This window comes from Lissotriton vulgaris, chromosome 8 (assembly GCF_964263255.1).
Source record: "Lissotriton vulgaris chromosome 8, aLisVul1.2, whole genome shotgun sequence".
In the NCBI taxonomy this organism is placed as follows: Eukaryota; Metazoa; Chordata; class Amphibia; order Caudata; family Salamandridae; genus Lissotriton; species Lissotriton vulgaris.
This window is the reverse complement of record NC_141696.1, coordinates 982,456,025-982,481,791: the sequence shown is the minus strand read 5'-3', so window position 1 is coordinate 982,481,791 and position 25,767 is coordinate 982,456,025. Positions and strand designations below refer to the sequence as shown.

The 25,767-nt window shown below is 50.3% G+C and overlaps 1 protein-coding gene across 12 annotated transcripts in view; it reads right to left on the bottom strand.

Annotated features, from left to right (window-relative positions):
- MYCBP2 (MYC binding protein 2) overlaps nt 1-25,767 on the bottom strand; it is a 2,065,574-nt gene that overhangs the window by 1,317,204 nt on the left and 722,603 nt on the right. For all 12 annotated transcript variants that reach the window (XM_086934832.1, XM_086934837.1, XM_086934835.1 and 9 more), the window contains 2 exons: nt 18,992-19,183; nt 18,191-18,397 (listed from right to left, as the gene is read on the bottom strand). In XM_086934832.1, coding sequence (XP_086790958.1) covers nt 18,191-18,397; nt 18,992-19,183 — 399 coding nt within the window. The remainder of the gene's footprint in view (nt 1-18,190; nt 18,398-18,991; nt 19,184-25,767) is intronic.

The window sequence follows — 25,767 nt, the reverse complement described above, 5'->3', positions numbered from 1 at the left end:
ACTCAGCTTTGGGGAGATGGACGATGTCGTGGTTCATCCGCAAGCTGTGTTGTGGGGAGCTTCACATGGCGTTCCTTCAACACCTTCAGCCGGAGACGCTGACAGAAGCAGCAGTCGACAGAGTTGTGTTTCTCACCAAAGACACCATAAACAGATCGTATGTGTATCTGTGATCGACATCTGTCTCTCGCACGAGCAACAGGGATTAAACCCTTTTGACATCTTTGACACACTGTTCCCTAGACGTGAATAGAAGGAAAAGAAGGGCCCAATAAGGGCCCGAACTCCGCTTCGGATGAAAGCTGCAAGTGCAGAAAAGTAGGAACTGACGTCAGCGAGATGGCAAGGGAGTTATATGGATTCTGCTAACATCACATCCCGAGGACAACGTCACTGCGGAATCACTCGACGCACTCTGCTGGCGCACAGGCGTATTGTTGGGTGGAAAAACTTTTCTGGATCCAGTCTGGCGCCTGGGGAGGATCTGAAGTAATTAATCTGCGGTTAGAAGTTTCTATCAGACATATTCGTTATGCAAAAAATCTAAATATTCTGGAGGAAGCAGAAGTGTAACTGATTCCAATAAGATTACCTGTTCACGGGTCAGCACCTCTAGACATCTGGTTGTATTCCTGACAGACTGTGAGAGCCTTCTAATGTCCTATCTGTGTTCTTTCTCCCATGGTGGACAGGCTACTCAGTACTCCGATGTCAGTTGTCAAATCTCTCAAACACACAGAAGGTGATGGGAGGAACGGTTGGAAATAGTATAAACCACTGGCATTCCAACCCATTGTATTTTTGCACACCCTACCTCATGCATATCATAACTGATCCTGGCGCTCATGAGTGCAGTCCATCCCTACTGCTAGGCACTGCCCCCCCCCCCCCCCCCCAATAAGGAAACACATGCAACCCCAGACCGGTTTCGGCCTTATTAGGCCTCATCAGTGAGGTATAGCTTGGATCCTGTGGCACAGCGAGCAAGGTACCCATGTCTAGGCATACTATTGGCCAATCAGGGCATTACTTCAAACACTCAAAAGATAATTGGAGGAATGCTTGCAAATAGTCTAAACCACCAGCCATCACTCTGGGTAGCATTCCAATCCATTAGTGTTTGGCCACTGTGCCACTCTAGAAAGAGGCCCGCCTTATGCAAATCAGTACTGATCCTGCTCTTCATGCAAACAGTGCACTCCAAACTGCCAGGCAAGGCCTCTCCAGAAAGGAACACAGGCAACCCCAGACCGGTTTTGCCTTGTTAGGCCTCAGCTGTGAGGTGTAGCTTTGATCCTGTAGAACAGCGAGAAAGGGAACCTTGTCAAGAGATACTGTTGGCCATATGGGGCTTTATATCAAACACAAGATTGTAAAAATCTCTGTAACATTTTACCAAAAATTGAGTTTTTCTGGTCCTGAGGCTTCACATTTAAACAACCTTCTTCAGCAGTCCAGGACATTAAAATTGCATATCAATTGTAAATGCCTTAAAAGATGCCTGAAGTCACCACCGAGCCCTAGGGTTCTGTACAATTTATTTTATACCTACCCAGGGGGCGGCTCTTCTGAACTGGGAAACCCGTGTTTAGATGCTTTGGCAATATGAGGGAAATTTTACATTATATCTGGATTTAAAAAGCACCTCCGTTGCAATGCCTGGAGGGAAAAGCAAATCTGAAGCTGGACAGGACTGCAGGCCACTAGCAACCCCAGGTCAGTAAGCCAAGCATCTTCAACGGACGAAGGGGCAAGAGTACTCAAAAATTTTGCCCCACAGCCTCTTCTCCACCTGCCAAACAAGGATTTCCAGTAGGACAGCTAGAAAAAAGATCAAATAGGGTATAAATCAAGATGTCCACAATAGGCTGCGCCGCAGACGTGGTGACGACTCAAAAATAGCAATGAGATCTGCGTCAAGCGGGCCGTTGCAGGATGAAGAGATGCAGACACAGACATTGTAAACCCTGGAGGGTGTTGCACCGGTTGTGGTATGTGTTCTGGTATGTACATAACAGGTAAAGGTGCTCCTTGTTCCTCTAGAGAACCAAAACTGAGTAGAAGTGATTTACCTATCACAATCATCCTGGCACCTGACATATGCAAACTACGCGAAAGACAATTACAAGAGAAATGAGGATCTGACATACACTTTCTTCATCTCCAAGAATAGCACTTAATGATCTAAAAAATAAGTACAAATTGGGCAGAAGGTGGATGCAGTCACACAAAGTAATTGAACAAGGCCATATGTGGGAAGTAGGAAGCTGGCTCTGTTTATACTACACCAAAGTGAAGTATAGTGCGAGTACGGTGGACCCCCAAAGGTAGGCAGAAGAAAAGTTAGACAGCACCGCACTCTATTTGTGGTAGTGTGGTCGAGCCGTAAGGCAGTATCAGAGGACAGTGTTAAGCATTTGTTGTACACAATCAGTCAGCAAATGAATTCACACACTCAAAGACTGAACTTCAGACCAATTGTTTTTGTATCAAAAATATTCTTTTAGTTATTATATTTCCTAGAACCAAGCAAGCCTAGCACAGGTAAGTGATAAGTACTTTACAGTAAATATACAGTTTGGATTGAAATTGTAATTGCACTTTGTTTTGACTTACAATAATGCAATGCTTTGTAAATACAGTACATATACTTTGTAAAGGATTTTCAGTAAGATTACAGGTAAGCTACTTTTGAGATTACTTTTCCTACACAGAGTAGTATACCTGGATACTACTCTGGGTCATTTCCTGTAAACAGGTAAGTAAAATTGTTGTTGTTAGTTGGTACAATTTTAAAGAATGTCTTTAGGTTTTCAAACTCCTCATTTAGAAACTTTTCCCAGAAAAACAGACAATTTTATCCTATGGAGGAAAATAGTGTTATCAGTTAAGTATTCAGCAGTGGAAGTTGAGGTTCTGGGAGTAGACTCAGGGGTCCTCGAGGGTCAGCGGTGCACTCTCGTTACGCCCTCAGCGGCACTGGAGCTTCCGGGTGCAGAGTGCTGAGGCCCAATGTTATCCAATGAGGAATACAGGGCCTCTGGTTGGTGGCTGCTGAAGAGCAGGCCAAAATGTTGTGGGAGCAAAACTCCTGGTGTTAAGCCCAGGGCAAAAGAGGATCGTTTTAAGCACAAAAAGTGCACCCGCAGTGGCACAGGGGCGGCTGGGTGCAGGGTGCTGGTTTGGCGTCGAGTGCCCTGTTTTCAATGGGGATTTTCGTTTTTCAGCTGCAGGCTCGGTCCAGGAAGACTTCATGCAGGAACCAACAGCTGGGCAGGTAAGTTGGAGGGTTCGGGGACGTAGGTTCAGCTCGGGTTCTGTTCTAAAGGAAACAGGGCAGCTGGATGCGGGGGTGTCTTTTGAGGTCGGATTTCACCTTATCCGGCCACTCGAGGTTGGGGCGGGATGGTCTCCATGGAGAGGCTGCAGGCGACGCCGAAGAGTCCAGGAGGGGTCAACCCACGGAGGACTCGGACTCTGGAGCACTGAGGGACCTCGGCGGGACCGGTGGCTCAATCAAACTCAGCCGTAGGAGATGGGTGCAGTGGTGGTTCCAGGCATTGGGTTCCTTTTTCCTCTGCAGGCTCGGAGTCTTTCTTTGGGGTTTCTTCTGAACAAAACTGCTGTTCACAAGAGATCCGGTCTATGTTGAAGGCAGTCAGTCCTCTCAGGGGTTCTGGAGGTCGCTGGGTGCAGGACAAGATTTTTGGTGCAGGATCTCTGGAAACTGCAGACGTGCCGGTAGGGCTGAGGCCAAGTCAGTTGTTCTCTGCAGTCTCCTCTGCTGGGCATCTTCTTTCGTCCTTTTTTCTTCTGAGGTTGTGGGAATCTGCCTTCTTGGTTCAAGGCTGCCCCCTAAATACTGTACTTGGGGGGCATTTTAAGGGTCTCGAGGGCAGTAGCCTATCGGCTACTGACCTTAGGGTGACTACACCCTTGGTGTGCTCACCCCACATGGGGGAGTGAGTACAATCCCTAATCCTGATTGGGGAGTGCCTGCCATCTGCAACATGGCGGGCACTGAAGAGTGGGCATTACCTCGCCTTTCCCACCTGAGGGGTGGAGTTGGCAGAGGTGGGCACACCTTCTGGGCTGGCTAGTTTTTCCCCACCGGTCTTCCCGCCAAAAAGGAGGGGAGACAGGAAGGAGGCCAGCTCCTGATAGCAGGAGAGGCTGGGGGTCACATTACAAAGGCTGCCAGGCCTTTGAAGCTCCCCTGCTACAGATGGCTCTTCCTGGCCTGGGGGAGGTGTGAACACCTCCGCCAAGGAAAGACTTTGTTTCTGGGCTCAGGGAGCCAAGGCTCCCACCCTAGGGGCCCAGAAACATGTCTCGTGGTGGCAGGCTGGTGTGTACCAGTCAGGGAACCCACCAGAAGCTGGTCGTTTTTCAGGGGGCATCTCTAAGATGCCCTCTGTGTGCATTTTTCATTAAATCTCAAACTGGCATCAGTGTGGATTTAATGTGCTGAGAAGTTTGAGACCAAACTACTCAGATTTCAGGGCAGTCATTATGGTGCTGTGGAGTTCGTAATGACAAACTCCCAGCACCATAAACTCTTAAAGGCAGCACTGCACTTACTATGTCTAAGAATGGACTTAGACACTGTAGGGCTAGAGGGCTTGTGCGCCTGTACTCTCACAACTGGCATAGGGCACCCAGCTAGAGGGGTGACTGATCTATGCCTGAGCAGTGGGTTGTGGGCATGGCACACAGGGATGTGTGCCATGTCGACTCTTCACTTTGTTCTGCACCAAAACACACATCCTGCAAAGGCAGTGTGTGTGTGTAAAGGTACAGGGCCTCTAAGGGTGGCGCAATAAGTGCTGCAGCCCTTGTAGGTCTTACCTGTGGTACCATTTACCAGGGACTGACCTGTGGCCGGAGATGTCAATTGGGTTAGGTTTGGGGAAAGAACACAGGCCCTGGCAACCCGAGCACATCAAGTCAAAGTGCATCAGTAGTCTGGCAAAAAGTGGGGGAGGGCTACTGCAACAGAAACATACTTTCCTACATGGGCCAATACAGAGTGAGCACCTGAATATATCCATATTTAGCAAAACATGCTCACCAACCCGTTAGTAGGCTATATACTGTGAAATAAGGCACAGCATATGAAAATAAATAACAAACCCAGTTGTAAAGAAAGTGCAATGTGTTATACTAATGTTAGAAGGTACTATACCAATGCTGATCATCTAAATCTTTACAGAAAATGCACCATGTTACTAGAAAAATAGTGCAGACTGCGTAAAAAAATAAATATGGAACAAAGGAATGAGGCATGGAAGGACAAGTTAAGAGACTATGCAAGCAGCTAAATGAAGGTCAGAAGAATAGGTTACTTAGCTTTGGTAAAGCCTTATCAGGTGGAGACAATATCTAGCAGCAGATTCCTTACCTTTGAATTTTCCAGGCATCAGACTGGATCCATGGGATTTTTCATGAGAGGTACTCCTGCGTGCCGGTAGAGGGCGACGATCAACTAATCGTGGCTTTGTCAGCCACGCCAGAAGTGACATCTGTATCACCAATATTGGAACCACCTTGGTGCGCTGGTGTCCGTTACGTTTCACTACTTTCAAAGGCAGAAGTGCAAGCTGGAAGCCCCTTCCTTGGACACAAAAGGAGTGAAATGTGGATTGGGGATGGTGAGGGGCAATGGAAAGTCCGAAAGAACTGGCGGTAGCCCTGCTCTGCTTAAAGCGCTTTAGTGCAGAATCTGCCTCGTCTCTGAAGAGACAGGAGCCATCAAAGGCATGTCCATAAGTGATGCTTGGGCATCTCCAGAAAAGCCAGCTGTCCTCAGCAAGGCATGGCATCCTAAGGCCACCATCGATGAACCCACTCTGCCAAATGAGTCCGTGGTATTCAGTCTATATCGATGGTGAACTTGGCTGCAGCTCTCCAGTCAGCAACAGCCTGGGAGAGGTTGACCGGAGTCTGCTCTGGGACAGTAGGCAGCATCTGTGCAACCGTATCCCACAGAGGAGTAGCGGCCCAAAAGGCATGCAATGTTCACGGCTGGTGGAGAAAACATCTCCCCTCAGGTGTCCAGTCTCTTGGATTCCTTATACAGGGATGCGGTAGTGAATGTGCCATGGGAGATAGAGGCTTCGACCATCAAGCTCTCCGGGGAAAGGGGATTGTGTAAGGAAGGTGGGGTCCCCTGGACCAGGGCTGAGGCAATTGTCCTGTTCACAGGTGCCCCTGTGTTGAGCTTGGGACAGGTCCCAAACAGGACATCAGTAAGTGTTTCATTAAAAGGGAGAGGCAGTTCTAAGGGGCACCGCCATCAAGACATTTGTCTTGACTGCCACTACTGAGGGCAGGCTAAGGTCCAGGAACTCGGCTGTCCTAACAACCACTGCAAAGGATGCCCCATCCTCCGTAGCCACGAAAGGAGGAGAAAGGATGCCAGTATTTGGAGAAGTGTCTCTGCCAAGTCCTCACACCAGTCCATCTGAGGATTTAAGAGCTAGTATTCCTCATGGTCGAGAGACCACTCCCAATTCTCCCCAAGTTGTAGCCCATAGGAATAGGGCTCAGGCTTTGGCCATGGAAGGCATGGCCCCAGTCAATGTTTGACGAATTCCCTCAGCTCCATGTCATAGTCTGGGCTTAGAATTGGGATGGTGCCACAGGGAGCATTGTAATCGGGCCGGTGAAGGTCGAGCTTGTATGACTGGTGCCAGTCCGGATCCATCTGTGGATCCAAGGGGCCTGACTGGCCTCTGGGCCCGAGCTGCCGGCATGGAACCATTAGGGGCCCCACCAGAACCCGCGAGCATGAAGGCACGCTGGCGAGAGTGGGCTGCTCAAGTATGCATGGGCTCATAAAACTTGTAGAGTTAAACAAGGGTCACTCTGGCTCCCAGAAACTTGGGGAAACCCAGGTGCTGTTTCAACCATTGAGCCAGGCCTTGAGTGTCAGCGTTCGCTTGTCTCATCGGCTGGTTGATTAGGTAAAGTAGAAAACCACTTAGACTTCTTACTTTTCTTCTTTTTGTGGGACTTACCTGAGTGGCCCAAGGTGTTGGAGTTAGACGAGCATCGTGGGCTCCGTAACTGAAACCAGGACCTTCCTCTCAAGCAGGATTGAGAGCATCATGAAGTCTTTCGTCAGGTGGCAAGGAGCTTGAGGGATCGCTTCCTCAAGGCCTTGGGGAACATAGCACAGCAGTTGGCACAGGATGTCGCATCATAGTCAGGGTACAAGCACCAGGGAGATACAAGGAGCAGGTCCGTCACTAACATCTGTCTATGACCGGCATGGCAGGGCTTGAAGTCGGTCTTCCTAGTGGATATACCAGCCACACCAGGAGAAGAACTCTCAAAAAAGCTTTGACAAAAAGTTTAAAAAGCAGTCAACGTGACTGAAGAACCTCTCTTGATCCACGCTGGCTGGCATGTAAAGGAAAGAGCCGACATCAGCACATTGGCAGGTTTCTGAGAAATTGAAATTTGACAGGGGTATGCTCTATTGCGGTTTTTGTTTGCATTTGCAATGGAGGATCTGGCACAAAAGCTGAGGGAGCAAATGGGTGAATGGGGCATAACACTAGGCAGTAGCACACATCTGTTATATTAATATGAGCATGATATTCTCCTGTATATTAAAAATCCACAAGGGGCAATCCTGGCTTGGATGTCTTTGCTACACAATTTTAGTGAGGTGTCAGACTACATATAAACTGGGGGAAATTTAAATTGTTTCACCTAGCCTTCCTACAAGGAAGTTAACTTGGACAACAGCAATCACTGGATCTAGAACAGGAGTAGGCCAGAATCCACAAGGGGCAATCCTGGCTTGGATATCTTTGCTACACAATTTTAGTGAGGTGTCAGACTACATATAAACTGGGGGGAATCTAAATTATTTCGCCTAGCCTCCCTACAAGGAATTTAACTTGGACAACAGCAATCACTGGATATAGAACAGGAGTAAGCCAGAATATAGGTGTCCGTGAGCACAACGCAGAAACTAAATTATAATGAGCGTAAAGTCCTGGTAGATCTCCGGAATTCAGTGAAATTCTGGACTGACCTACTGTCTATAATGCGGTGCATAGCTCTAATCAAAATGAGTTTTTGCCCTGATGTTTAAATACGCTGGTAAATACAATTTGCCTGATACAGTTGAGTGGCTTTAAAGAACATGGCACGCTTGGGGGAAAAGTGGTATGGGCTAGTGACAGAACCATAGTAAAACTGGAGATACTGAAGTTACCATGGGACAGGGGTTTGTGGGTTGCCAGATATGTTTTTTTCTGCGTGATAGCCCAGTTGCAGCATGTTATACACTGGTGTGATAACCAACCTATCTGGGAGAAAAAGTTACTGGAAGCACTAACCCATGGGGTGCACTGAGAGAAGAATTAATGAAGGGGTATACAATTCCAGATAAATTAAATAAACAGGTGGCATTGGTGTGGCACCTGGTGATTAGGAGGATCACCAAGAGAGCCTCATACTCAGTAGACCTTCCAATGTGGATTCTGTAACCATTTTATGCTATTGGGAAAGACATGTCAGTTTGAGAATGTATATCGGGAAGGGGTGTGAACTGGAGGTAGAGTTGTAAATTGATAATAAATTAGTGACCTTTCAAGGAGAATTAGTTTGCATCGGAGTTTGTAATTTCAGCAATATGCCAAAGTAGCCAACATAGCAAGACAACCATGGCTGATGCTCCCGGATGTCTCCGGCAATATTAATGATGGCTAGGGGGACTAATAACCATTATGTGAAAGACTCCGCAGGGAGATAGGAAGGTGGAGGTTAGAGACGTGCAACAGAGGTAGGTGAACATTACAACTGAACATGTAACAGATGGGGAATGGAGAACAGCCTGTATGCAAATAGGAGTAGCATCTATGAATGCTTGCCTTAAGTTAACACAGTTACACTACATACATAGAACCTACCTTACATCCCTTGAAATAGGCTGATACCTATCCAATTGCAGAGGCCAGACGAGGCAAATGTGGGGAAGTACGCCAATTTTTATCACATGGTCTGAGCTTTTGGCATTTCTAAGTTCTTAGATATAGTGATTGCGGCGCTTAAGACAGTGGCACGTGCACCAATAGATAAAACTATGAAAAGGTGTCTGCTTAGTGTATATAAAATACAGGAAACACTCAAAGTGAATAGAAAACCTTTGTCCCGAGCACAATATTGGCGACAGACCGCCCACTTACATAAACTGGAAAAAGATTCATGGGAATGGGTGCTAGTGAAAGACAACCACATAAAACAATCATTTGCAATGCAATAGCTTTCGCATTTGAGGAAGTTTAAGCTATTGGAACTGTAAATGACATTGCCTTTTATTTATCTCTTGATAATTAACACACAAATAAAAGGCACTGCCGTTTATAATGCCAATTTCTCAAACTCTTGTAAATGCGAGAACTATTTAATTTTAAAGAAGCGGCCGCAATTGTCCTGGGCTGCTTGGAAAGTGACAGTGCGCATGGCGCACTGAATGCTGCAGGAAAGCATGTCGTGCCTGCAGTAGGAAAAACTCATTAAAGAAAATAGTGCTTACAGACTAAATAAGACATTGTGTAACAGAAATAAAAGGCCCAGGCCTCATGGGAGGTTACAAAGGAAGATAAGGCAGGACTAAGTAGCCTATTAGTGAATCAGAAGCCAGCATTTACCAAGGACAATGACACAAGCCAATGACAAATATGGGCAGAGAGTGGGCGGACTTCAAGTCTATACTCGGATACAGCATGCCTCGGAGAGCAGCACATGCACTGCTCAGGCTCCGCAAAACACACACTGATGAAAACATAGCAGATCTAATTGGATGTGCATAGATGCTGCAGCTTATTACCAACTCTGCGGATACCGGTCCACTTTACATGAATTGAACCTAAATGTGATTTGTTATGTAATGTAATAATTTAAACAAATAGTGTGATATGCATGACTAAATCTAGTGCACACCATAGGACACATTGGTAAATGTATTTAACACCCTGTTTAAAGCTTAAGATGCTGCACGTTTGAGATATATATTCACTGAAACAAACAAAGCTTACAGGGACGTTATAGTTAGGAATTAGCTTTTAGAAAATCTTAGAAATTCACTGAGGTTACAGGGACGTTCTAGTTAGGGTCAGATTTTACTCATACAAAACCGAGAAATTCAGCAGTTATAGTTAGCTGAGCTAACTATAACTTACGCCTCGCAATACACTGCACTGCTTAACCTCCTCACATATTAGATCACTCATGACATGGTCACTTACATCACTGATGACATCTCGAATTACATCAACATTGTCATTGAATTTCTAAGGTTTTATTAATTCTATTTGCTAACTATAACCTTCCTGTAAACCTTTGTAATTTTCAGTGAATTTCTTTGTTTTTTTAACTAGTAATCACGTTTCCAGAATGGTGGAGAAAAGGGGCAGGGCCTCTGGCCAGCTCTCACAGATGCAGCTGTATAGCACTTACAGAATGTAGCTGGAGGGCTTCTTCGGCCTCTAAGGTCCCTCAGGAGTTAAGTGGACTTCTTCGCCCCAACCAGAAGTACACCACGACCTTAAGGGCCAACTACCCTTCCTGTTACCTCCAGTAAGTCTCACACAGCAGGATTGCTGAGAGAATGTCGGACACCACGCCCCTTTCTCTACCACTGTGCAAATCCGGTTCCTGGCGTACTACTAGTTGGTAGAGGAAGTTCACTTGACTCCAGAGGACCCTTGGGGGCCAACTATCCCTCCTGCCACCTTCAGTAACACTCACGCAGCTGAATTGCTGAGAGGTTGTCAGAGGCCACGCCCCCTTTCTCCACCACTCTGCAAATGCACCTCTTGAAGCACTACTGGTTGGGGGATGTAGTCCACTTTAGTCATGAGGACCTCAATAGTGAAGTGGAATTCATTCCCCAACCAAAAGCAAGCCAGGAGGCATGTTTGTAGAGTGGTGGAGAAAGGGGGTGTGGCCTTCAAGTTCTCTTAGCAATCCAGCTCTATTGAACTTACTGGAGGTAGCGATAGGGCTTGCTGGCCCCCAAAGACCTTCAGTGTTCAAACGGATTTCATTCGACAACCACCATTGCACTGTTAAATGGGGAGATGGGCCACGCAGCCAGCCTTCCCGGGTCGATTATGGCACTGGGTACCCATCCCCGGGGCCCGGCCTTTTCCTTTTTTTAAAATAAAATTGTAACAAAGGAGGCAGGCCACGTGACCCCCCCCCCCTTTCCCAGGGCCAATTTTGGCTCCGGTGACCCCATACCCCGGGGCCTACCCTTTATTTATTTATTTTTTTTAAATGGGATGGGGCCCCCCACCTAAGGACAATTTCGGGCCCTGAGACCCAATCCCACGGGGCAAGGCCTTCATCATTTTTTTTTTTTTAAATGTGGAGGGCCAGTGTGGCCCCCCCCACTTCTGGCCAATAAGACGACCCCACCCCCGAGACATGGCCACCATGTTGAGGGTTGCGCTCCTGCGGGAGGCGGCATTGCTTTAGGACAAAGGGAGCTGCAAATACGCAGCCCCCAGTGTCCTAAAGCAATTGTGCTTTGTTTCATGGAAGGGAGAGCAGCTTCCATGAAGAGGAACAGTGTTTTTTCTATGGTTTGGCGGGAGCACTGATCTCGCCAAGCCATAGCCTGGGACATTGCTGATCTGGCCCTGGGGGGGCATCAGGGTCATTTACCACTCTACAAGGGGGGCAGAGCGGCCCCCGCTCCAACAAAAGTTAGGCCCCAGGAAGGTGGTGGTCCCCAAGGCTGCGGTAGACATGCGGCCCGTATATAATTTTGTATACAGTTGCCCCGGGGAGGTGGCAGTCCCTGGGGCTGCGTGGGGAACGCGTGGGCCCCCTGACTTTCAGTTAATCAGTCCCAGGAAGGTGGCGGTCCACAGGGCGGTGTGGGAGGGCTAGAGCGCCCCCACAGACATTTTAAATATAGACACAGGGGGAGGGGGTTGGGGGGGTGGGAATGGGGGGCTGCATGGCCTTCCACATTTCAGTGAACCAACCCTGGGGTGGAGGCGGTCCACGGGCTGGCTGGGAGGCTCGTACAGGGCCCACCCTCCTATCAGGACCTGGCCAACCTCTGGCCTAAAATAAACTAAGCGCGGGAGCCTGCTCTTCGTTTTTATTAAAAGATCCAGCAGGATTCACAAATCCAATGCAACTCCAGCTGAAATTTGTTTTTAAAAAATGCTTTTGCGACCGCCAGTAAGTAATGCACAAGTTACTTACCTTCGGTAACGATATATCTGTAAGACACAATAGTTAGTGTTAGATTCCTTACCTTAGAAATATCCCCAGGCGTCAGACTGGATCCGGAAAGTTTTCGTCAGCAGTACCCCTGCGCGCCGGTAGGCGTCATCTGCGGCTCTGCGTCAGTCGTCTGAGTTGTGATTGCTGGGATGACGTCGAAGTACTTTGACGCCGCCCTCGCACGCTGAAGTCAGTTCTGTACATAGCTTTCCACGCCAGGAACACAGAGCCATGCAAGAAGCAGACACTGGTGCCATAAAACTAGGGCCCTCAAAGGGAGATACCATAACCCTAGATATCGGTTCGCATAACGGGGAGGATGGGTGGGGCGGTAACGTATCTAACACTAACTACTGTTTCTTACAGATATATCGTTACTGAAGGTAAGTAACATGTGCATCATAAAGAAACAGATTAGTGTTAGATTCCTTACCTTAGAATAGATACCCCAGCAATACCAACCCCGGTAGTGGGTCTGCGAGCCAAGATCACACCAGAAAGTCCTGGAGAACGGAACAGCCGTCTCTCCGGACTTGGCTGTACAAGCAGTAGTGCCGAGCAAACGTGTGCAGAAAGGTCCACGTAGCTACCTGACAGATGTCCTGCAAGGGGACTCCCCGACCCAGGGCAGTAGTAGTAGTAGTAGCTGCCGTGGCCAGAGTGGAATGGGTGCGCAGCCCCACAAGAGGCTCCTTTTTCGCCAAGGAATAACAGACCTTGATGCACAAAACGACTCACCAAGAGATGGTCTGCTTGTGCACCGCCCTTCCCTTCTTAACGCCCACGTAACCAACAAAGAGTTGGTCGTCCACCCGGAACTGGCGTGCGCGATCTAGATAAAAGGAGAGCGCACGTTTAGGGTCCAGACGGTGGAGTCTCTCTTCTTCTTTCAAGGGATGCGTCGGCGGAAAGAAGGTGTGCAAGGTCATGGACTGCCCGATGTAAAAGGCCGTAACCACCTTGGGCAGGATAGAAGGACGAGTCCTCAGAACAACTTTTTCAGATAGACAGAGAGGAAAGGAGGCTTAGAAGACAGAGCCTGGAGCTTACTCACTCTTCTGGCAGAGGTGATGGCAACCAGGGAAGCAGTTTTAAGCGTCAGAAGACGAAGAGGACAATTATGAAGTGGCTCATCAGATAACATCAGATAAGTAAGTACCAAGTTCAAGTCCCACTGAGGCATCAGGAAAGGAACAGGAGGGAACATGTGCGTGATGCCTTTCAAGAACCTATTTACAACAGGGGACTTGAAAAGAGAAGGCTGATCAGGAAGCCTTAAGAAGGTTAAAATGGCCGAGAGATAGCCTTTGATAGTGCCCAGAACAGAGTCCTGCTGGGCAAGAGAAAGAAGGAAGACGAGAACCTCTGAAAGAGGGGCAGAGAGGGGATCCACAGCCTTCGCTGTGCACCATACCACAAATTTGTTCCACCTGCAGGCGTATACGATTTTAGTGGAGGGACGCCTGGCTGCCAGAATCACATCACAGACTTCAGGAGGCAAGTCAAATGGCCTCAACTGTCGCCGCTCAATCCCCACACGTGTAGGTGGAGACTGGACAGGTTCGGGTGGAGGACCATCCCCTGCTGCTGCGACAGAAGGTCCTCCTTAAGAGGTAGACGAATCGGGGGACAACTGACATACTGGGTAGCTCAGGATACCAGTATCTTCGTGCCCAGTCCAGAGCCACAAGGATTACTTGGGCCCGGTCGCGTCATATCTTCTTCAGCACTCAGGGCAGAAGTGGTATAGGCGGAAAGGCGTACAACAGACCGCAGCTCCACTCGCGACGAAAAGCGCCACCAAGCGAGTGCCGCCTTGGAAATTCCAACACGCAGAACTGATTACATTGAGCGTTCTCTTCAGTGGCGAATTGATCGAACCAAGGCTCTCCCCACTGCAGAAAGAGACCTTGCACCATGTCCGAGTTCAGACGCCATTAGTGATCCATCATGCACTGGCGGCTGAGTTCGTCCGCCATGGCGTTCAGTGAACCTACCAGGTGTTGAACCACCAGGGTGACGCCCTGGTGTTCCAGAGGTGCAGAGCCTCCTGACAAAGGGTCCACGACCCCACTCCGCCCTGTTTGTTGCAGTACCACAAGGCAGTTGTGTTGTCCGCGAACACCTGCACTACACTTCCCCGGACAATGGGAATGAATGGCTTCAGTGCAAGTTGGATCGCCCGCAGCTCCAGAAGGTTGATATGGAGCCAGGACTTCGCCGGAGACCAGAGGCCTCTGATCTCCGACTCTCCCATGTGGCCCCCCCATCCCAGGAGGGACGCAGTCACCACTGTGCGCTCCGGTTGGGGAAGGGAGAGGGATCTGCCACTGACCCAATCGCGGTCCGTGAGCCACCACTGGACTGTCTTGCAGTGCCCTCCGAGATCAGGACGTGGTCGGACAGGTTGCCCTGATTCTGTGCCCACTGGAAGTTTAGGTCCAACTGCAGAGCCCGCATCCACCACCTGGCGTGATGTACCAGCAGGATGCAGGAGGCCATCAGCCCCAGGAGCCGCAGCGTCAGCCTGACCGAAACTCGGGATAAAGGCTGAAAGATCGGAATCAGAGCCTGAATATCCCAAACCCGCTGCTCGGGAGGATAAACCCGAAACTGCGCCGAGTCCAGAACCGCTCCGATGAAGAGGCGCTTCTGAGAGGGGCACAGGTGTGACTTCGTTACGTTGATGGAGAACCTCAGCGAGTGCAGGAGATCGGCCGTAGTCTGGAGGTGGGAGGCGACTGTCCGGGGCAAGCCCGCCTTCAACAACCAGTCATCGAGATAGGGGAAGACAGGAACCCCTGATCTGCGCAGATGAGCTGAGACCACCGCCATCACTTTTGGGAACACCCGAGGGGCACTGGTGAGGCCGAAGGGTAGCACAGTAAACTGAAACTGCTTGTGGCCTACCGGGAACCGCAGGAAGCGCCGGTTTGCTGTGGAAATATGCGTCCTGCAAGTCCAGTGCTAACATCCAGTCTTTAGGGTCTAGGGCAGCCAGGCCCTGAGCTAAAGTCAGCATCTTGAACTTCTCCTTGCAGAGGAAGCCGTTGACGCTCCGGAGGTCCAAGATAGGGCACAGGCCCCCTTTGCCCTTCTTGGGAATCAGAAAGTAGTGGGAGTAGCAACCACGTCCTACTTCAGGCCCAGGAAAGCGCTCGATGGTCCCCTTGGCCAAGAGGGCCGTGACTTCCTCCTGCAGAAGCTGCAAGTGATCCCCAGACATGCGGTGGTGCTGCAGTGGCATGGCTGAAGGGGTCGCCTCCAAGGGAAGGGAGTAGCCCTTTTGGACGATTTGCAGCAACCACCTGTCCGAAGTGATGGTACACGAGTGGAGGAGGTGATGGCGAACCCTGGCCCCCACTGGCGTCGAATGGGCCTGGAAGCTCGGACTAGGAAGGCTTTGAGGCAGATGAAGCGGGTGTGGATGTAGACTGACTGGGCCTCTGTTCCCGTGCACCGTCACGGTGGTTACCATGTCCGTGACCGCATTGAGGCTGGTTCTGTGGCCTGTGACTGGACGAACGTGTGGGGGCGCCCCTTCCTTGGCCACGAAAGGGGAGTAAAGCAGAATTTTGCTGGCGTTGGCCCGACAGGCCCAAGGACTTGGCCGTAGCCCTGGAGTCCTTGAAACGCTCAAGCGCACTATCGAAGGGCATGTCCATGAGCGTGGACTGGACATCCTCCGGAAAATATGCAGACCTCAGCCAGGTATGGCGACGGATCACAACTGTCGTGGAAATCGCTCTGCCCAGCGAGTCCGTGGTATCAAGTCCACATCTGATGGAATAACGTACTGCATCTCGCCCCTCAGCAAGAGCTTGGGCGTGCCGTGCCTGGGCCTCCTCCGGAACTGGGGCAGCACTTCCGCAACCGTATCCCACAAGGAGTGGGTGTAACGGCCCAAAAGGCAAGTGTTGTTGATAGACCGCAACACCAGACTAAGTGAAAAGAACAGTTTCTTCCCAAACTGGTCAAACCTTTTGGATTCCCGATCTGGAGGGGCAGTCAGGAATGCGGTCTGGGACATAGAGGCCTGAATCACCAGGCTCTCGGGGGTGGGGTGTACGGACAGAAAGCAGTGGTCGCCCGGAGCCGGGCGGTGGCGTCAGGCCACGTTACGATCCACAGGGGGGCACTGTGGAGGGCTTGGACCAGGTGCCCATCAGAACGTATGAGGGCCTAATTGAACGGCAGCAGAGGCTCCGAAGAGCTTACTGATGGCTGAAGCACACAGCGGTGAGGAGATTAGTCCTCACGGCCACAGCGGGGAGCTCAAGAGACAAGGCCTTGGCTGCCCTGCGCAACACCACACCATAGGTAGCACCCTCCTCCGAAGGCCACGGAGGGAGGAGAAATGAAGCCAGTGTCAGGCGAAGTGTCAAGGCCACTGGCACCCCCTAGCTCGTCTGCCCAGTCCTGACTCAACTGGCACTGCTGTGCCAGAGGGTCCTCAGACCCCTCCCAGTCCTCCCCTTCATCAGTGTCCTGATAAAAAAGCAGGAATGACGGAGCCGTGACATAGATGAATTGCTCACCCATCGACGCTGAAGACGGTGCTGGTCCGACGCCGGACCCGGACTGAAACTGGTGACAGCGTCGTCCGAGGACGGCGCCGGGAGTGACACCATTGGGGTTGGCACAAGCGGAGGAGTCGTGAGGTCAACTGGCGTCGACGGGGATCCACGGGGCCCTGCGACGTCGGGACTGAAGTCGACCACAGTGTCGGGGCCGAAGCCGCCGGCTCGCTAGGGCCCCTCGTCAGGTCTGCGGGGCCCGAAGGCGCACAACAGGCCTCGACGGAGGGATGTGAGTCCTCATGGCGATGAGAAAATCACGTATCTCCTCCGGCATCGCATGCAGTCCATGGACCGGAGGGTATGGGACCGGACGCGATGCCCACAGCTCCGACGGAGCCGCGTGGGTGGTGCCACCTGAACTCTCAGCCGAGTCGTGCGACCGGCGAGGGGAGTCAGAAGAGCGTTGTCGCTTCTTTGACTTCTTTTTAGAGGGCCTAGACTTGCCTGAAGGCTCCGGAACCAGCCCCTCGACTTGCTCCTCGACCGGGACCTCGAGCCGCGCAGAGCCGACTGCCGGAGCTCGAGTAGCTTGGAGGACCGCTCCCGCCTAGACTTCGACGTCAAAGTCCGGCAGTCGGGGCATGACTTGTCGTCGAGGTCGGCCCCTAGGCAGCAGAGACACCGGTGGTGCAGGTCGGTCACCGACATCAGGCTGTGACAGGCGTCACACGGATTGCATCCAGGCATCCTTACCGGCACCAGGAGTCGAATCGACTCGAAAAAGATAGCCAAAATAGGCCAAAAAGTCAGTCAAAAAGTGACTAGGGTACTATCTCTTCCTGGATCTGCGCTTGCTGGCGCGGAAAAAAGAATAACTGATGTCAGCGCGCGAGGGCAGCGTTTAAGTACTCCGACGATGTCATCCCGGTGATCACGACGAAGACGACGAACGCGGAGCCGCAGGCTACGCCTACCGACGCACAGGGGAACTGCTGACGAAAACCTTCCTAATCCAGTCTGACGCCTGGGGATATTTCTAAGGTAAGGAATCTAACACTAACCTGTTTCTTTCACACGTATATGTCTATTTTAATATCGTATCTATGATTTGGTTATATAAAAACATCCCATTTTGGATTGAAGAATTACAGCATGACATATAGCCGCTTCTTTTTACCATCATTTTTTTTTTTTTAAAGGTATTAAACAAGTATGATTTTTGGGCATACAAAAGCATGCTGAGCAAATGAATTAGACAAAGTAATAAGTAGGAAAAGCCTTAAATTCACTCTGCATGGACATCTTAATGAGAAACCAAGACATACTTCAAACAAAGCTTTCATTTGTAGGTTTTGGTTAGTAATATAGAAAATATAAACTTTCACAACCAATATCAGAGTAATACCTACATCATCAACTAAGACTTCCAGCTCGTACTCATGAATTCCACCACCTCCATAGACGCAGAAACCTACTACAATTACACCAGGTTTATCCACTGAAAAACAGATTGCATCAGGAGACCCGTTGCCTGTGTTCCAACTTCTTCCTTGACTTGTTTTGGTAAACCGATTCGGACTGGACTTGACGGAGTGCAAAGAGTTAAGCCCATCCACCTATTAACAGTAAATACATACATTGTCACCAATAACAAATACTCCAACCTCCTGCCAGACCATGACAAAATACATGCATTACAATTACAGAAAATATCAACAAATCAATTATCTAACCTTTTATAAGGGACACTTCTGGGCAAAACATCATACTAAATTACATATTACATTTAAGTAACTAAAAAGCACAACTAAATTGGCAGTACCAAAGATGTTTGTCTGTAGCTCACTTCTGTAGCTCACTGTAAAAATGTCTAAGTATCACCAAAGAAAACATCGTTTTTTGTATCGGCAAGAAAGAGATTTAATTTGTTTCTCATAAATCTGAATTACACATTAGCTTGGTCCAGTAAGAGACTTGCTGTTCATAGTTACATGAAGTGACCAGTTTTAACGTTACACAGATGAGATTAAGGAGGATACCAGTTTAGATTAAGTGCACTGAAAGGGGACTTGCTAAATATATAGCTTGGATGCTTCTTGCCTAACACATGCAGGCAGAAGTCTTCTCTTATTTGAAACGTGGAAATACAAATTCAATGATTTGCAGGAAACAAAGAAGAATAAAAAAAATACTACACTTTATGACACTACCTCTGATCCCATTGCAGAAGCCGTAAGCTCATTGACAATACTAGCAAGCAAGCCGCACGTGTTGGAGACCAGATGGGAAGAGAAGAGTTCATTTTCTCGCCTCAGGCTATTCCTCACTGGCAGGACAACAATGACCAGCATTTTTTCCAATACTTCTCTGAAGCTTGTCATTCCAGAAATGTTCTCTTCACTCTGCAACAAGAAGAAGAAATTACAAATATTCAACAACACTCCTATTTTTTTTAAACAAAGTAGGGCAAAAACATTAAGATAATATCGTACAAGTGTACTCACATGACAACCAATTGAAAATACTTCTGCTGGTAAAGGAGATAAACGTTAAACTAAAGATTTATCACTTAATAGAATCTAATATCCAAATGCACTTCAAAACATATTGCCATTTAATTGGTTATGAAAATAAAGCAAACACGTGTGCTTACAATCTGAAATAATTACACAAAAATAGTTGTTAATAGCTGCTGGAACAGTTTAGGGCATATAGATGGTGATGTTTGTTAGGAACAACCCTGAAAAGATTCTGCACTTCCGATACTCTTATGGGGCATGCTAATGGCAGGTTACAAATGCCAAGATAGGGCATTGGTGATGTAGGAAAATGCCTCTTTTGGACATGGTTAGCTCCCACTTTTTGCCTGGAAAAAGATCTCATTTCGACTAGAAGTGCACAGGGTCCCTTGCTAACTAGGTCCCCTGTGCCAGATCTACATCCCTAAACTGCAGCTTGTGTTTCCACAATTGACCACCTTTAGCACACACGAGTCCCTAGCAAAAGCTAGCCCTGGTACCAAGGGCCATGTGGTTTAAGAGGGTCGCTAAGGGCTTGCAGCACACATTGGGCCACTCTAAGGGACCCCTCACCAAGCCACTGCAGCCTGCGTGTCTTGGTGCAGATAAAACTTAAGAGTCAACATGGCACACATTCCTGCGTTATTCTAATGAGTGGTATCAACCTGCACACCCTGTTTAATACATTTCTTCTGTGTGTACTCTACAATTGCAATGATTCAACGTGGCTGCTTTATGAATTGGAACTGCCACTGTACCTAAATGGATAATTGCTGAGCTGAGTGCGCAGAGTTTCTGCGCACCGTGTTGAAGCACACTGCGCAATGACACCAAAAGGTTCAATGAAAATTAGCAAATAATCAGTATAAACACATTTTCAATAACTCAACAAAAAGTAAATTTTAACATACACATGTATTTATCAATTAAAAATTGCATAAAGTAAAATTGACACTCAATTAACAATTCACTTAAATTAAACATGAGTATTTTCTCAACAAACAATGATGAATGCATCAAACAGAATGTATCAAACAGAACCCGTGAACCTATTTCTTATGCCAGCCCAAATGCATTTCGGGTTATTGGAACCCTTCTTCAGGGGACCAGATTCAATCCAGAATAAGAAACAGTGATTGGCCACCTGCTGGAACACAAAGCATAATGCATTTCGTAAATTTCAATAACGTTACAAGTTTAAAATAACAAGGTAAAAGATTACCATTGCATGTGTCCATCCGTATCAAACCAAAACTAGGTGCCGTAACCAGGCCCGAAAAGTGAGGTGCAAAAGTAACTAATGTATTTCGGGAATAAAAAAAAATTGTGACACTGATTACTTTAAAACTTACTTAGAGGCTTGTGCATCTCTAACCTCTAGTACAACGTGTAACAACCCAAACAAAGATATCATAAGAGCTACCGAAGTGTGAAAACAAAAATGCAAAAGAATCTAATTACGTTAATTTTTTTTTTTAAACTTTCTTTTTGTCGCAGACAATGATAGAATATAACAGTTGCGCCGACAGTTACAGCAAATCAACGACATTATGGCCAATAACATACTGCTGTGTACACGGCCCTTCAGCCCACAACCCGAAGGCCGGGCGGCGATAGGTGGTAGCATGGAAGCCAGGCCTTGAACCTAGCCATGCAACTGCACGGCAGGATATTCTAATCTGCTTTTACTTTTTTTTTTTCTATACAGGTTACCCCCCAACTCCCCAATGGAACCCTCCCCCCCAACACTTCGGCATTCGTGACTAAAACATGTGTACACGGGTCGTTCACCTCATTATGGCACTCCTATCGGCAGAAAATAGCAGCGATCATTACGTGTATTAGGCATGAAACTTGCAGATACCAAATCCCAATTCCTCTCAGGTGTATCCTACATGTGCGTGTGCTGTCAGGCACTCCCCTGACTCACTGCCCTCCCTCACCCTCCCCACCACCCTCATCTTCAGACCCTGTGTCCCCAGGAGTGAACAACTCCGCACTTGTTCCATCCGAGTCCTCGGCTGCCTCCCCCACCTCTAGCATCATTCTCCACGCAAGCAGGTCGTCCTGCAGCTTCTCATCCCTACGCACTGTTTGCATAAAGGTTTCCTCCGCCAGGGTCCATTCCCCCACATCCCTAAGCCACTGTGACATCTCTGGGGCCCTCTGTCCCATCCATGTGATGGCCACCCTCCTCCTTGCCAGTACTAAAAGCAGTTGCAACATTTTGTAGGACAAATTATACTTCCTGGGCTTGGAGACTAGGGCTAACAAGCAGTGCAGGGGGGTCAGTTCCATCCGGAGTTCAGTAACCTTATGAATGTGTGCCACTACCGATTGCCAGAAGGTGTGAACCGATGGGCACTCCCACGCCAGATGAAGGAATGATGCACCCGACGCGCCACACCTAGGGCAGTCATCGCGCTTGTCCGGGTGAGGGTACCGATGCGTTTGCGCTGTGCCGGTTCCAGCACAATTCCCAGGTCAGCCTCCCAAGCCGCCCACGCCGGGGGCACCGGCGGGGTGGAGTCCAGCCGCATGGCCGAGTACAATAGGGTGATCAGCTTCCTGCCCCTACCACAGGAAAGGATAACATTGAGGGTATGGGACACAGGGGGCACATCAGGGAATTGCGGCCAAGTGTCCCGAGCCAACGCATGGAGGCCCCTGTACTGTAGGAATTGGCCTTCACCGAGACCGAACGTCTCCGTCGCCCGTTCGATAGATAGGAACGTGTCATCCGGGTAGAGATCTGCCAACAGCTCACATCCACCCGCTCTCCATTCATGGAATGGCATGTGTACCTCCATGTCCACCACTGGGGCCATAATCCATATCGGCAGTTCCCTGTGAAAAGGTGGCCCTCCGTAGGATTTTTTCCACCACACGTTGCCAAATGGCTGCGGTGTGGCGCACTATATATGGCAGTGTCGCGTCCGCTCCCCTGCCGCGCATCAGGGCCATCTGTACTGTCCTTTCATCCGCGCTCCCCGCGAGGAGCCGTAGTTCCCAGGTGTCCGCATCCGCGAACCACCTGGCCGCTGGCAACAGCTGAGCTGCATAGTAGTAGAGGTCGAATCTCGGCGCCTCCAACCCCCCCTCCTCCCAGCTCCGGACAACCGTGTGTAAAGCAACCCTACTTCGCCTGCCTGCCCAGAGTAAGGACGTAAGGAGTGTATTGAGAGTGCGGAACATCCGCGGGAGAAGTGGGCACAGTGAATTCTGCAACACATAAAGCACTCGCGGCAGCATTACCATTTTCGCCACTGCCAGTCGTCCCATCAGGGAGAGAGGCAACGTGTTCCAGAATGCTACCGACTTTTGTAGGGACTGCACCACCTTGTCCGCATTGCGGGCCAGCAACTGTTCGTCCGACGACGCCACCTGTATCCCCAGATAGCGGAAGGCCTCCAGTTCCCACCGCAGCCCCAGGCGTGGCAGGTCCCCGCGCGCGTCCACATCATATCCCGCTAGGGGGAAGACCAGGGACTTCCCTGCATTGATACGTAGGCCCGACGCTGCGCCAAAACGGTCCAGTAGCTGAAGCAAAACCGGCAGCGCATCCTGCGGAGAAGTTAAGTAAAACAGAGTATCGTCTGCGTACAAGGACACTGTGTGGACATTACTCCCCACCCTGATTCCCCATTGGGCCATTGTGGTACGGGCTTCCACCGCCAATGGCTCAATTGCCAGGGCGAACAGGAGTGGCGAGAGGGGGCATCCCTGGCGGGTGCCTCTCCCTAACGCCCAGTCCTCCGAGCGTGCGTCCCCAAGTTTGACTCTGGCTCGAGGCGCCCGATACAGTATCTGGACCCACCTGCGAAACACGGGCCCCAGTCCCACGCGTTGAAGCACCGCCGATAGGTACCCCCAGCTAACCGTGTCAAATGAGTTGGCCAAGTCTATCGAAACTAGTACCTGGGGGTCCTCCCTACCGCGCACCTCATGCATAACATGGGTTAATCGCCGTAGTTTCATCGCGGTGTTGCGTCCGGGGATGAACCCACACTGGTCCTGATGTACCAACTGGACCATGTACGGCGCCAACCGAGCGGCTAAGAGTTTGGTCAGGATCTTGACATCCGTGTTAATCATTGTAATAGGGCGGTACGCCGCGGGGTCATATCCATCACCTCCCGGCTTTAGAAGCATGCAGATCTCACCCTGGTACATTGTGGGCGGAAGAGCGCCCTCCTCTAGCGCCGTATGGAAGACTTGAAGGAGGAGGGGGCCAAGGACATCCCCGAACGCGTGGTAGAACTCGGAAGGAAACCCGTCTCCCCCCGGGGATTTCGCCGTCGGCAAGCCTGCCATAGCCACCCGCACCTCGTGTAGGGTCAAGGCCCCATCCAATTCCTCCGCCGCCTCTCTCGGAAGGGCCGGCAGAGTCACTCCTCGGAGGTAGGACTGATAGGATGCCGTGACCAGCGGATCTGCCGTATACACCTGCTGCAGGTGTGTTTTGAGAACCCGCAATATACCTGACTCCGAATGGACCATGACCCCATCAGGGCCCCTCAGGGCAGCTATCTGAACCGGGCCGCTTCCTTCTTCAAAATCCAGGCCAATAACCGGCCGGACTTGTCCCCCTCCCTGTGGAGGCGCTGTCTAAATTGACCCAGCGTGTATCTGTCGAGGCGCATAAGTATGTCATGTACTTGCGCCTGGGCTTCCCGCTCCAGGGCCAGTTCCGGGTCCCCAGGGTTTGGTGAGGCCTGCCGAGTCCGCAGGGAGTCTTCGGCCTCTCTCAGTTCGCGGGTCAGCTGTCGGCGGACTCCATAGGTAAGAGCCATGCATTCACCCCGTACCACTGCCTTCAGTGCCTCCCATTTTGTCGACAGGGGTACGTCGCCTCCCTCCCAAATCAGGTCCACGTAATTAGTGAGTGCAGTCTGCACATGATCTCTGCCCAATGGGTCCTGTAGGAGGTCCGCGGGCATCCGCCATGTACGAGGGTGGCAAGGCTGGTCGACGTCCTGCGTAGCGCACAGCACCGGGGAGTGGTCGGACAGGAAGCGGGCCAGATGGGTGACCTGTAGGGAGTACGACGCATCCATATTTGCGGCGAGGACCCTATCTAGCCTGCTATGGGTGTTGTGCGTAGGGGTGTAACAAGTGTACAGTTTCTGTGACGGGTGACTCTGGCGCCACACATCTACCGCTCCCAGGTTTGCCATGACCTTGCGCAGTCTCGCCGTCATGCGAGGCTTCGTCCCCGCTCGGGGAGGATGCCGATCCAGGACAGGGTCCAAGACACAGTTAAAGTCTCCGAACCACAGGAGAGGGCTGTCCACGTCCGACCCTAAGACGTCTTGCATTTGTGGGTAGAAGGTCGCGTCATCTACGTTAGGCGCATATGTATTAAGTAGCGTAAGGTCCCTGCCATTCAACAGCACCCTCAGCAGCAGGTACCTGCCCTCAATGTCCACCTCCGCATACTGTACCGCGAGGGGGACCCCGGGCGCTACCCAGATCAAGACCCCACGCGCATACGTCGAAAAGGAAGAGTGAAAGACCTGACCCCGCCCATTTTTTAGCAAGCTTTTGCGCCCCCTCCTCATTCAGATGCGTTTCTTGTAAACATGCAATTGATATGCCATGCCTCCGAAGGAAAGATAGGACCCTATATCGTTTGGTACAAGTGCCCAACCCACGCACATTCCACGTTAAAAATTTGTATCCCATGTCTCCTGTAAGTGCCCAGCCGGGCCATGCAGTCTGCTGCCAAAATACCGCCTCCTAGGGGCCTGAACAGTGATACACATGATGCCTATGCCAACATTTTTAAACAGTTTCCCCCCTCCCCCCCCCCCAAAATTGAAACATCAGCAGAACATTCCCCCCCTCCCCCGCCCACGAGCAGGATAACGACAACAACCCAACCTGTCAACCCGCCCTTCCCCCGCTGGTGCCAGGACGTGCACAGCCTCCCCACACACCCCTCACAACCCATCACACACTCACACAACTATGAACTGCATACACCCCCCCCCCCCCAGCTCCCCGCATGACCCAATGCACGCATTGAATTCTCCCGGCTCCGGACCAACTGTAGTCAACCATACAGGACCAATTCCAACCGTTGTACCCCCGTCTCCCGAACATCAATCAATCAATTCCCACACTGCAAACCCACCGGGCCCCCCTCAACCCCCCCCAATGCAAAGTCTGGTGGCTCCTGGAACAATGTCAAACCAGTGTCCACCTATACTCCTCTCCACCCCGGGAGCCACAGTAGCCATCCAAAAGCCAAAGTACATACGGGCTCCTACATCACCTCAGGGCGGGCCATTCACCTCCAGGGCCCCAGCTCCCCCAGTCTCCTGAATCACCAGGTCTGACGGTGTCATGTCCAGCACCGCAGCTGGTATCGTGTCTGGGACCAGGATTTCCGTAGGTTCCAGTGGGTTTTGAGACTCCGCCCCGGCCCCCTGTAGCAAGTGTTCCAGGAGCATTCCTCCATCAGC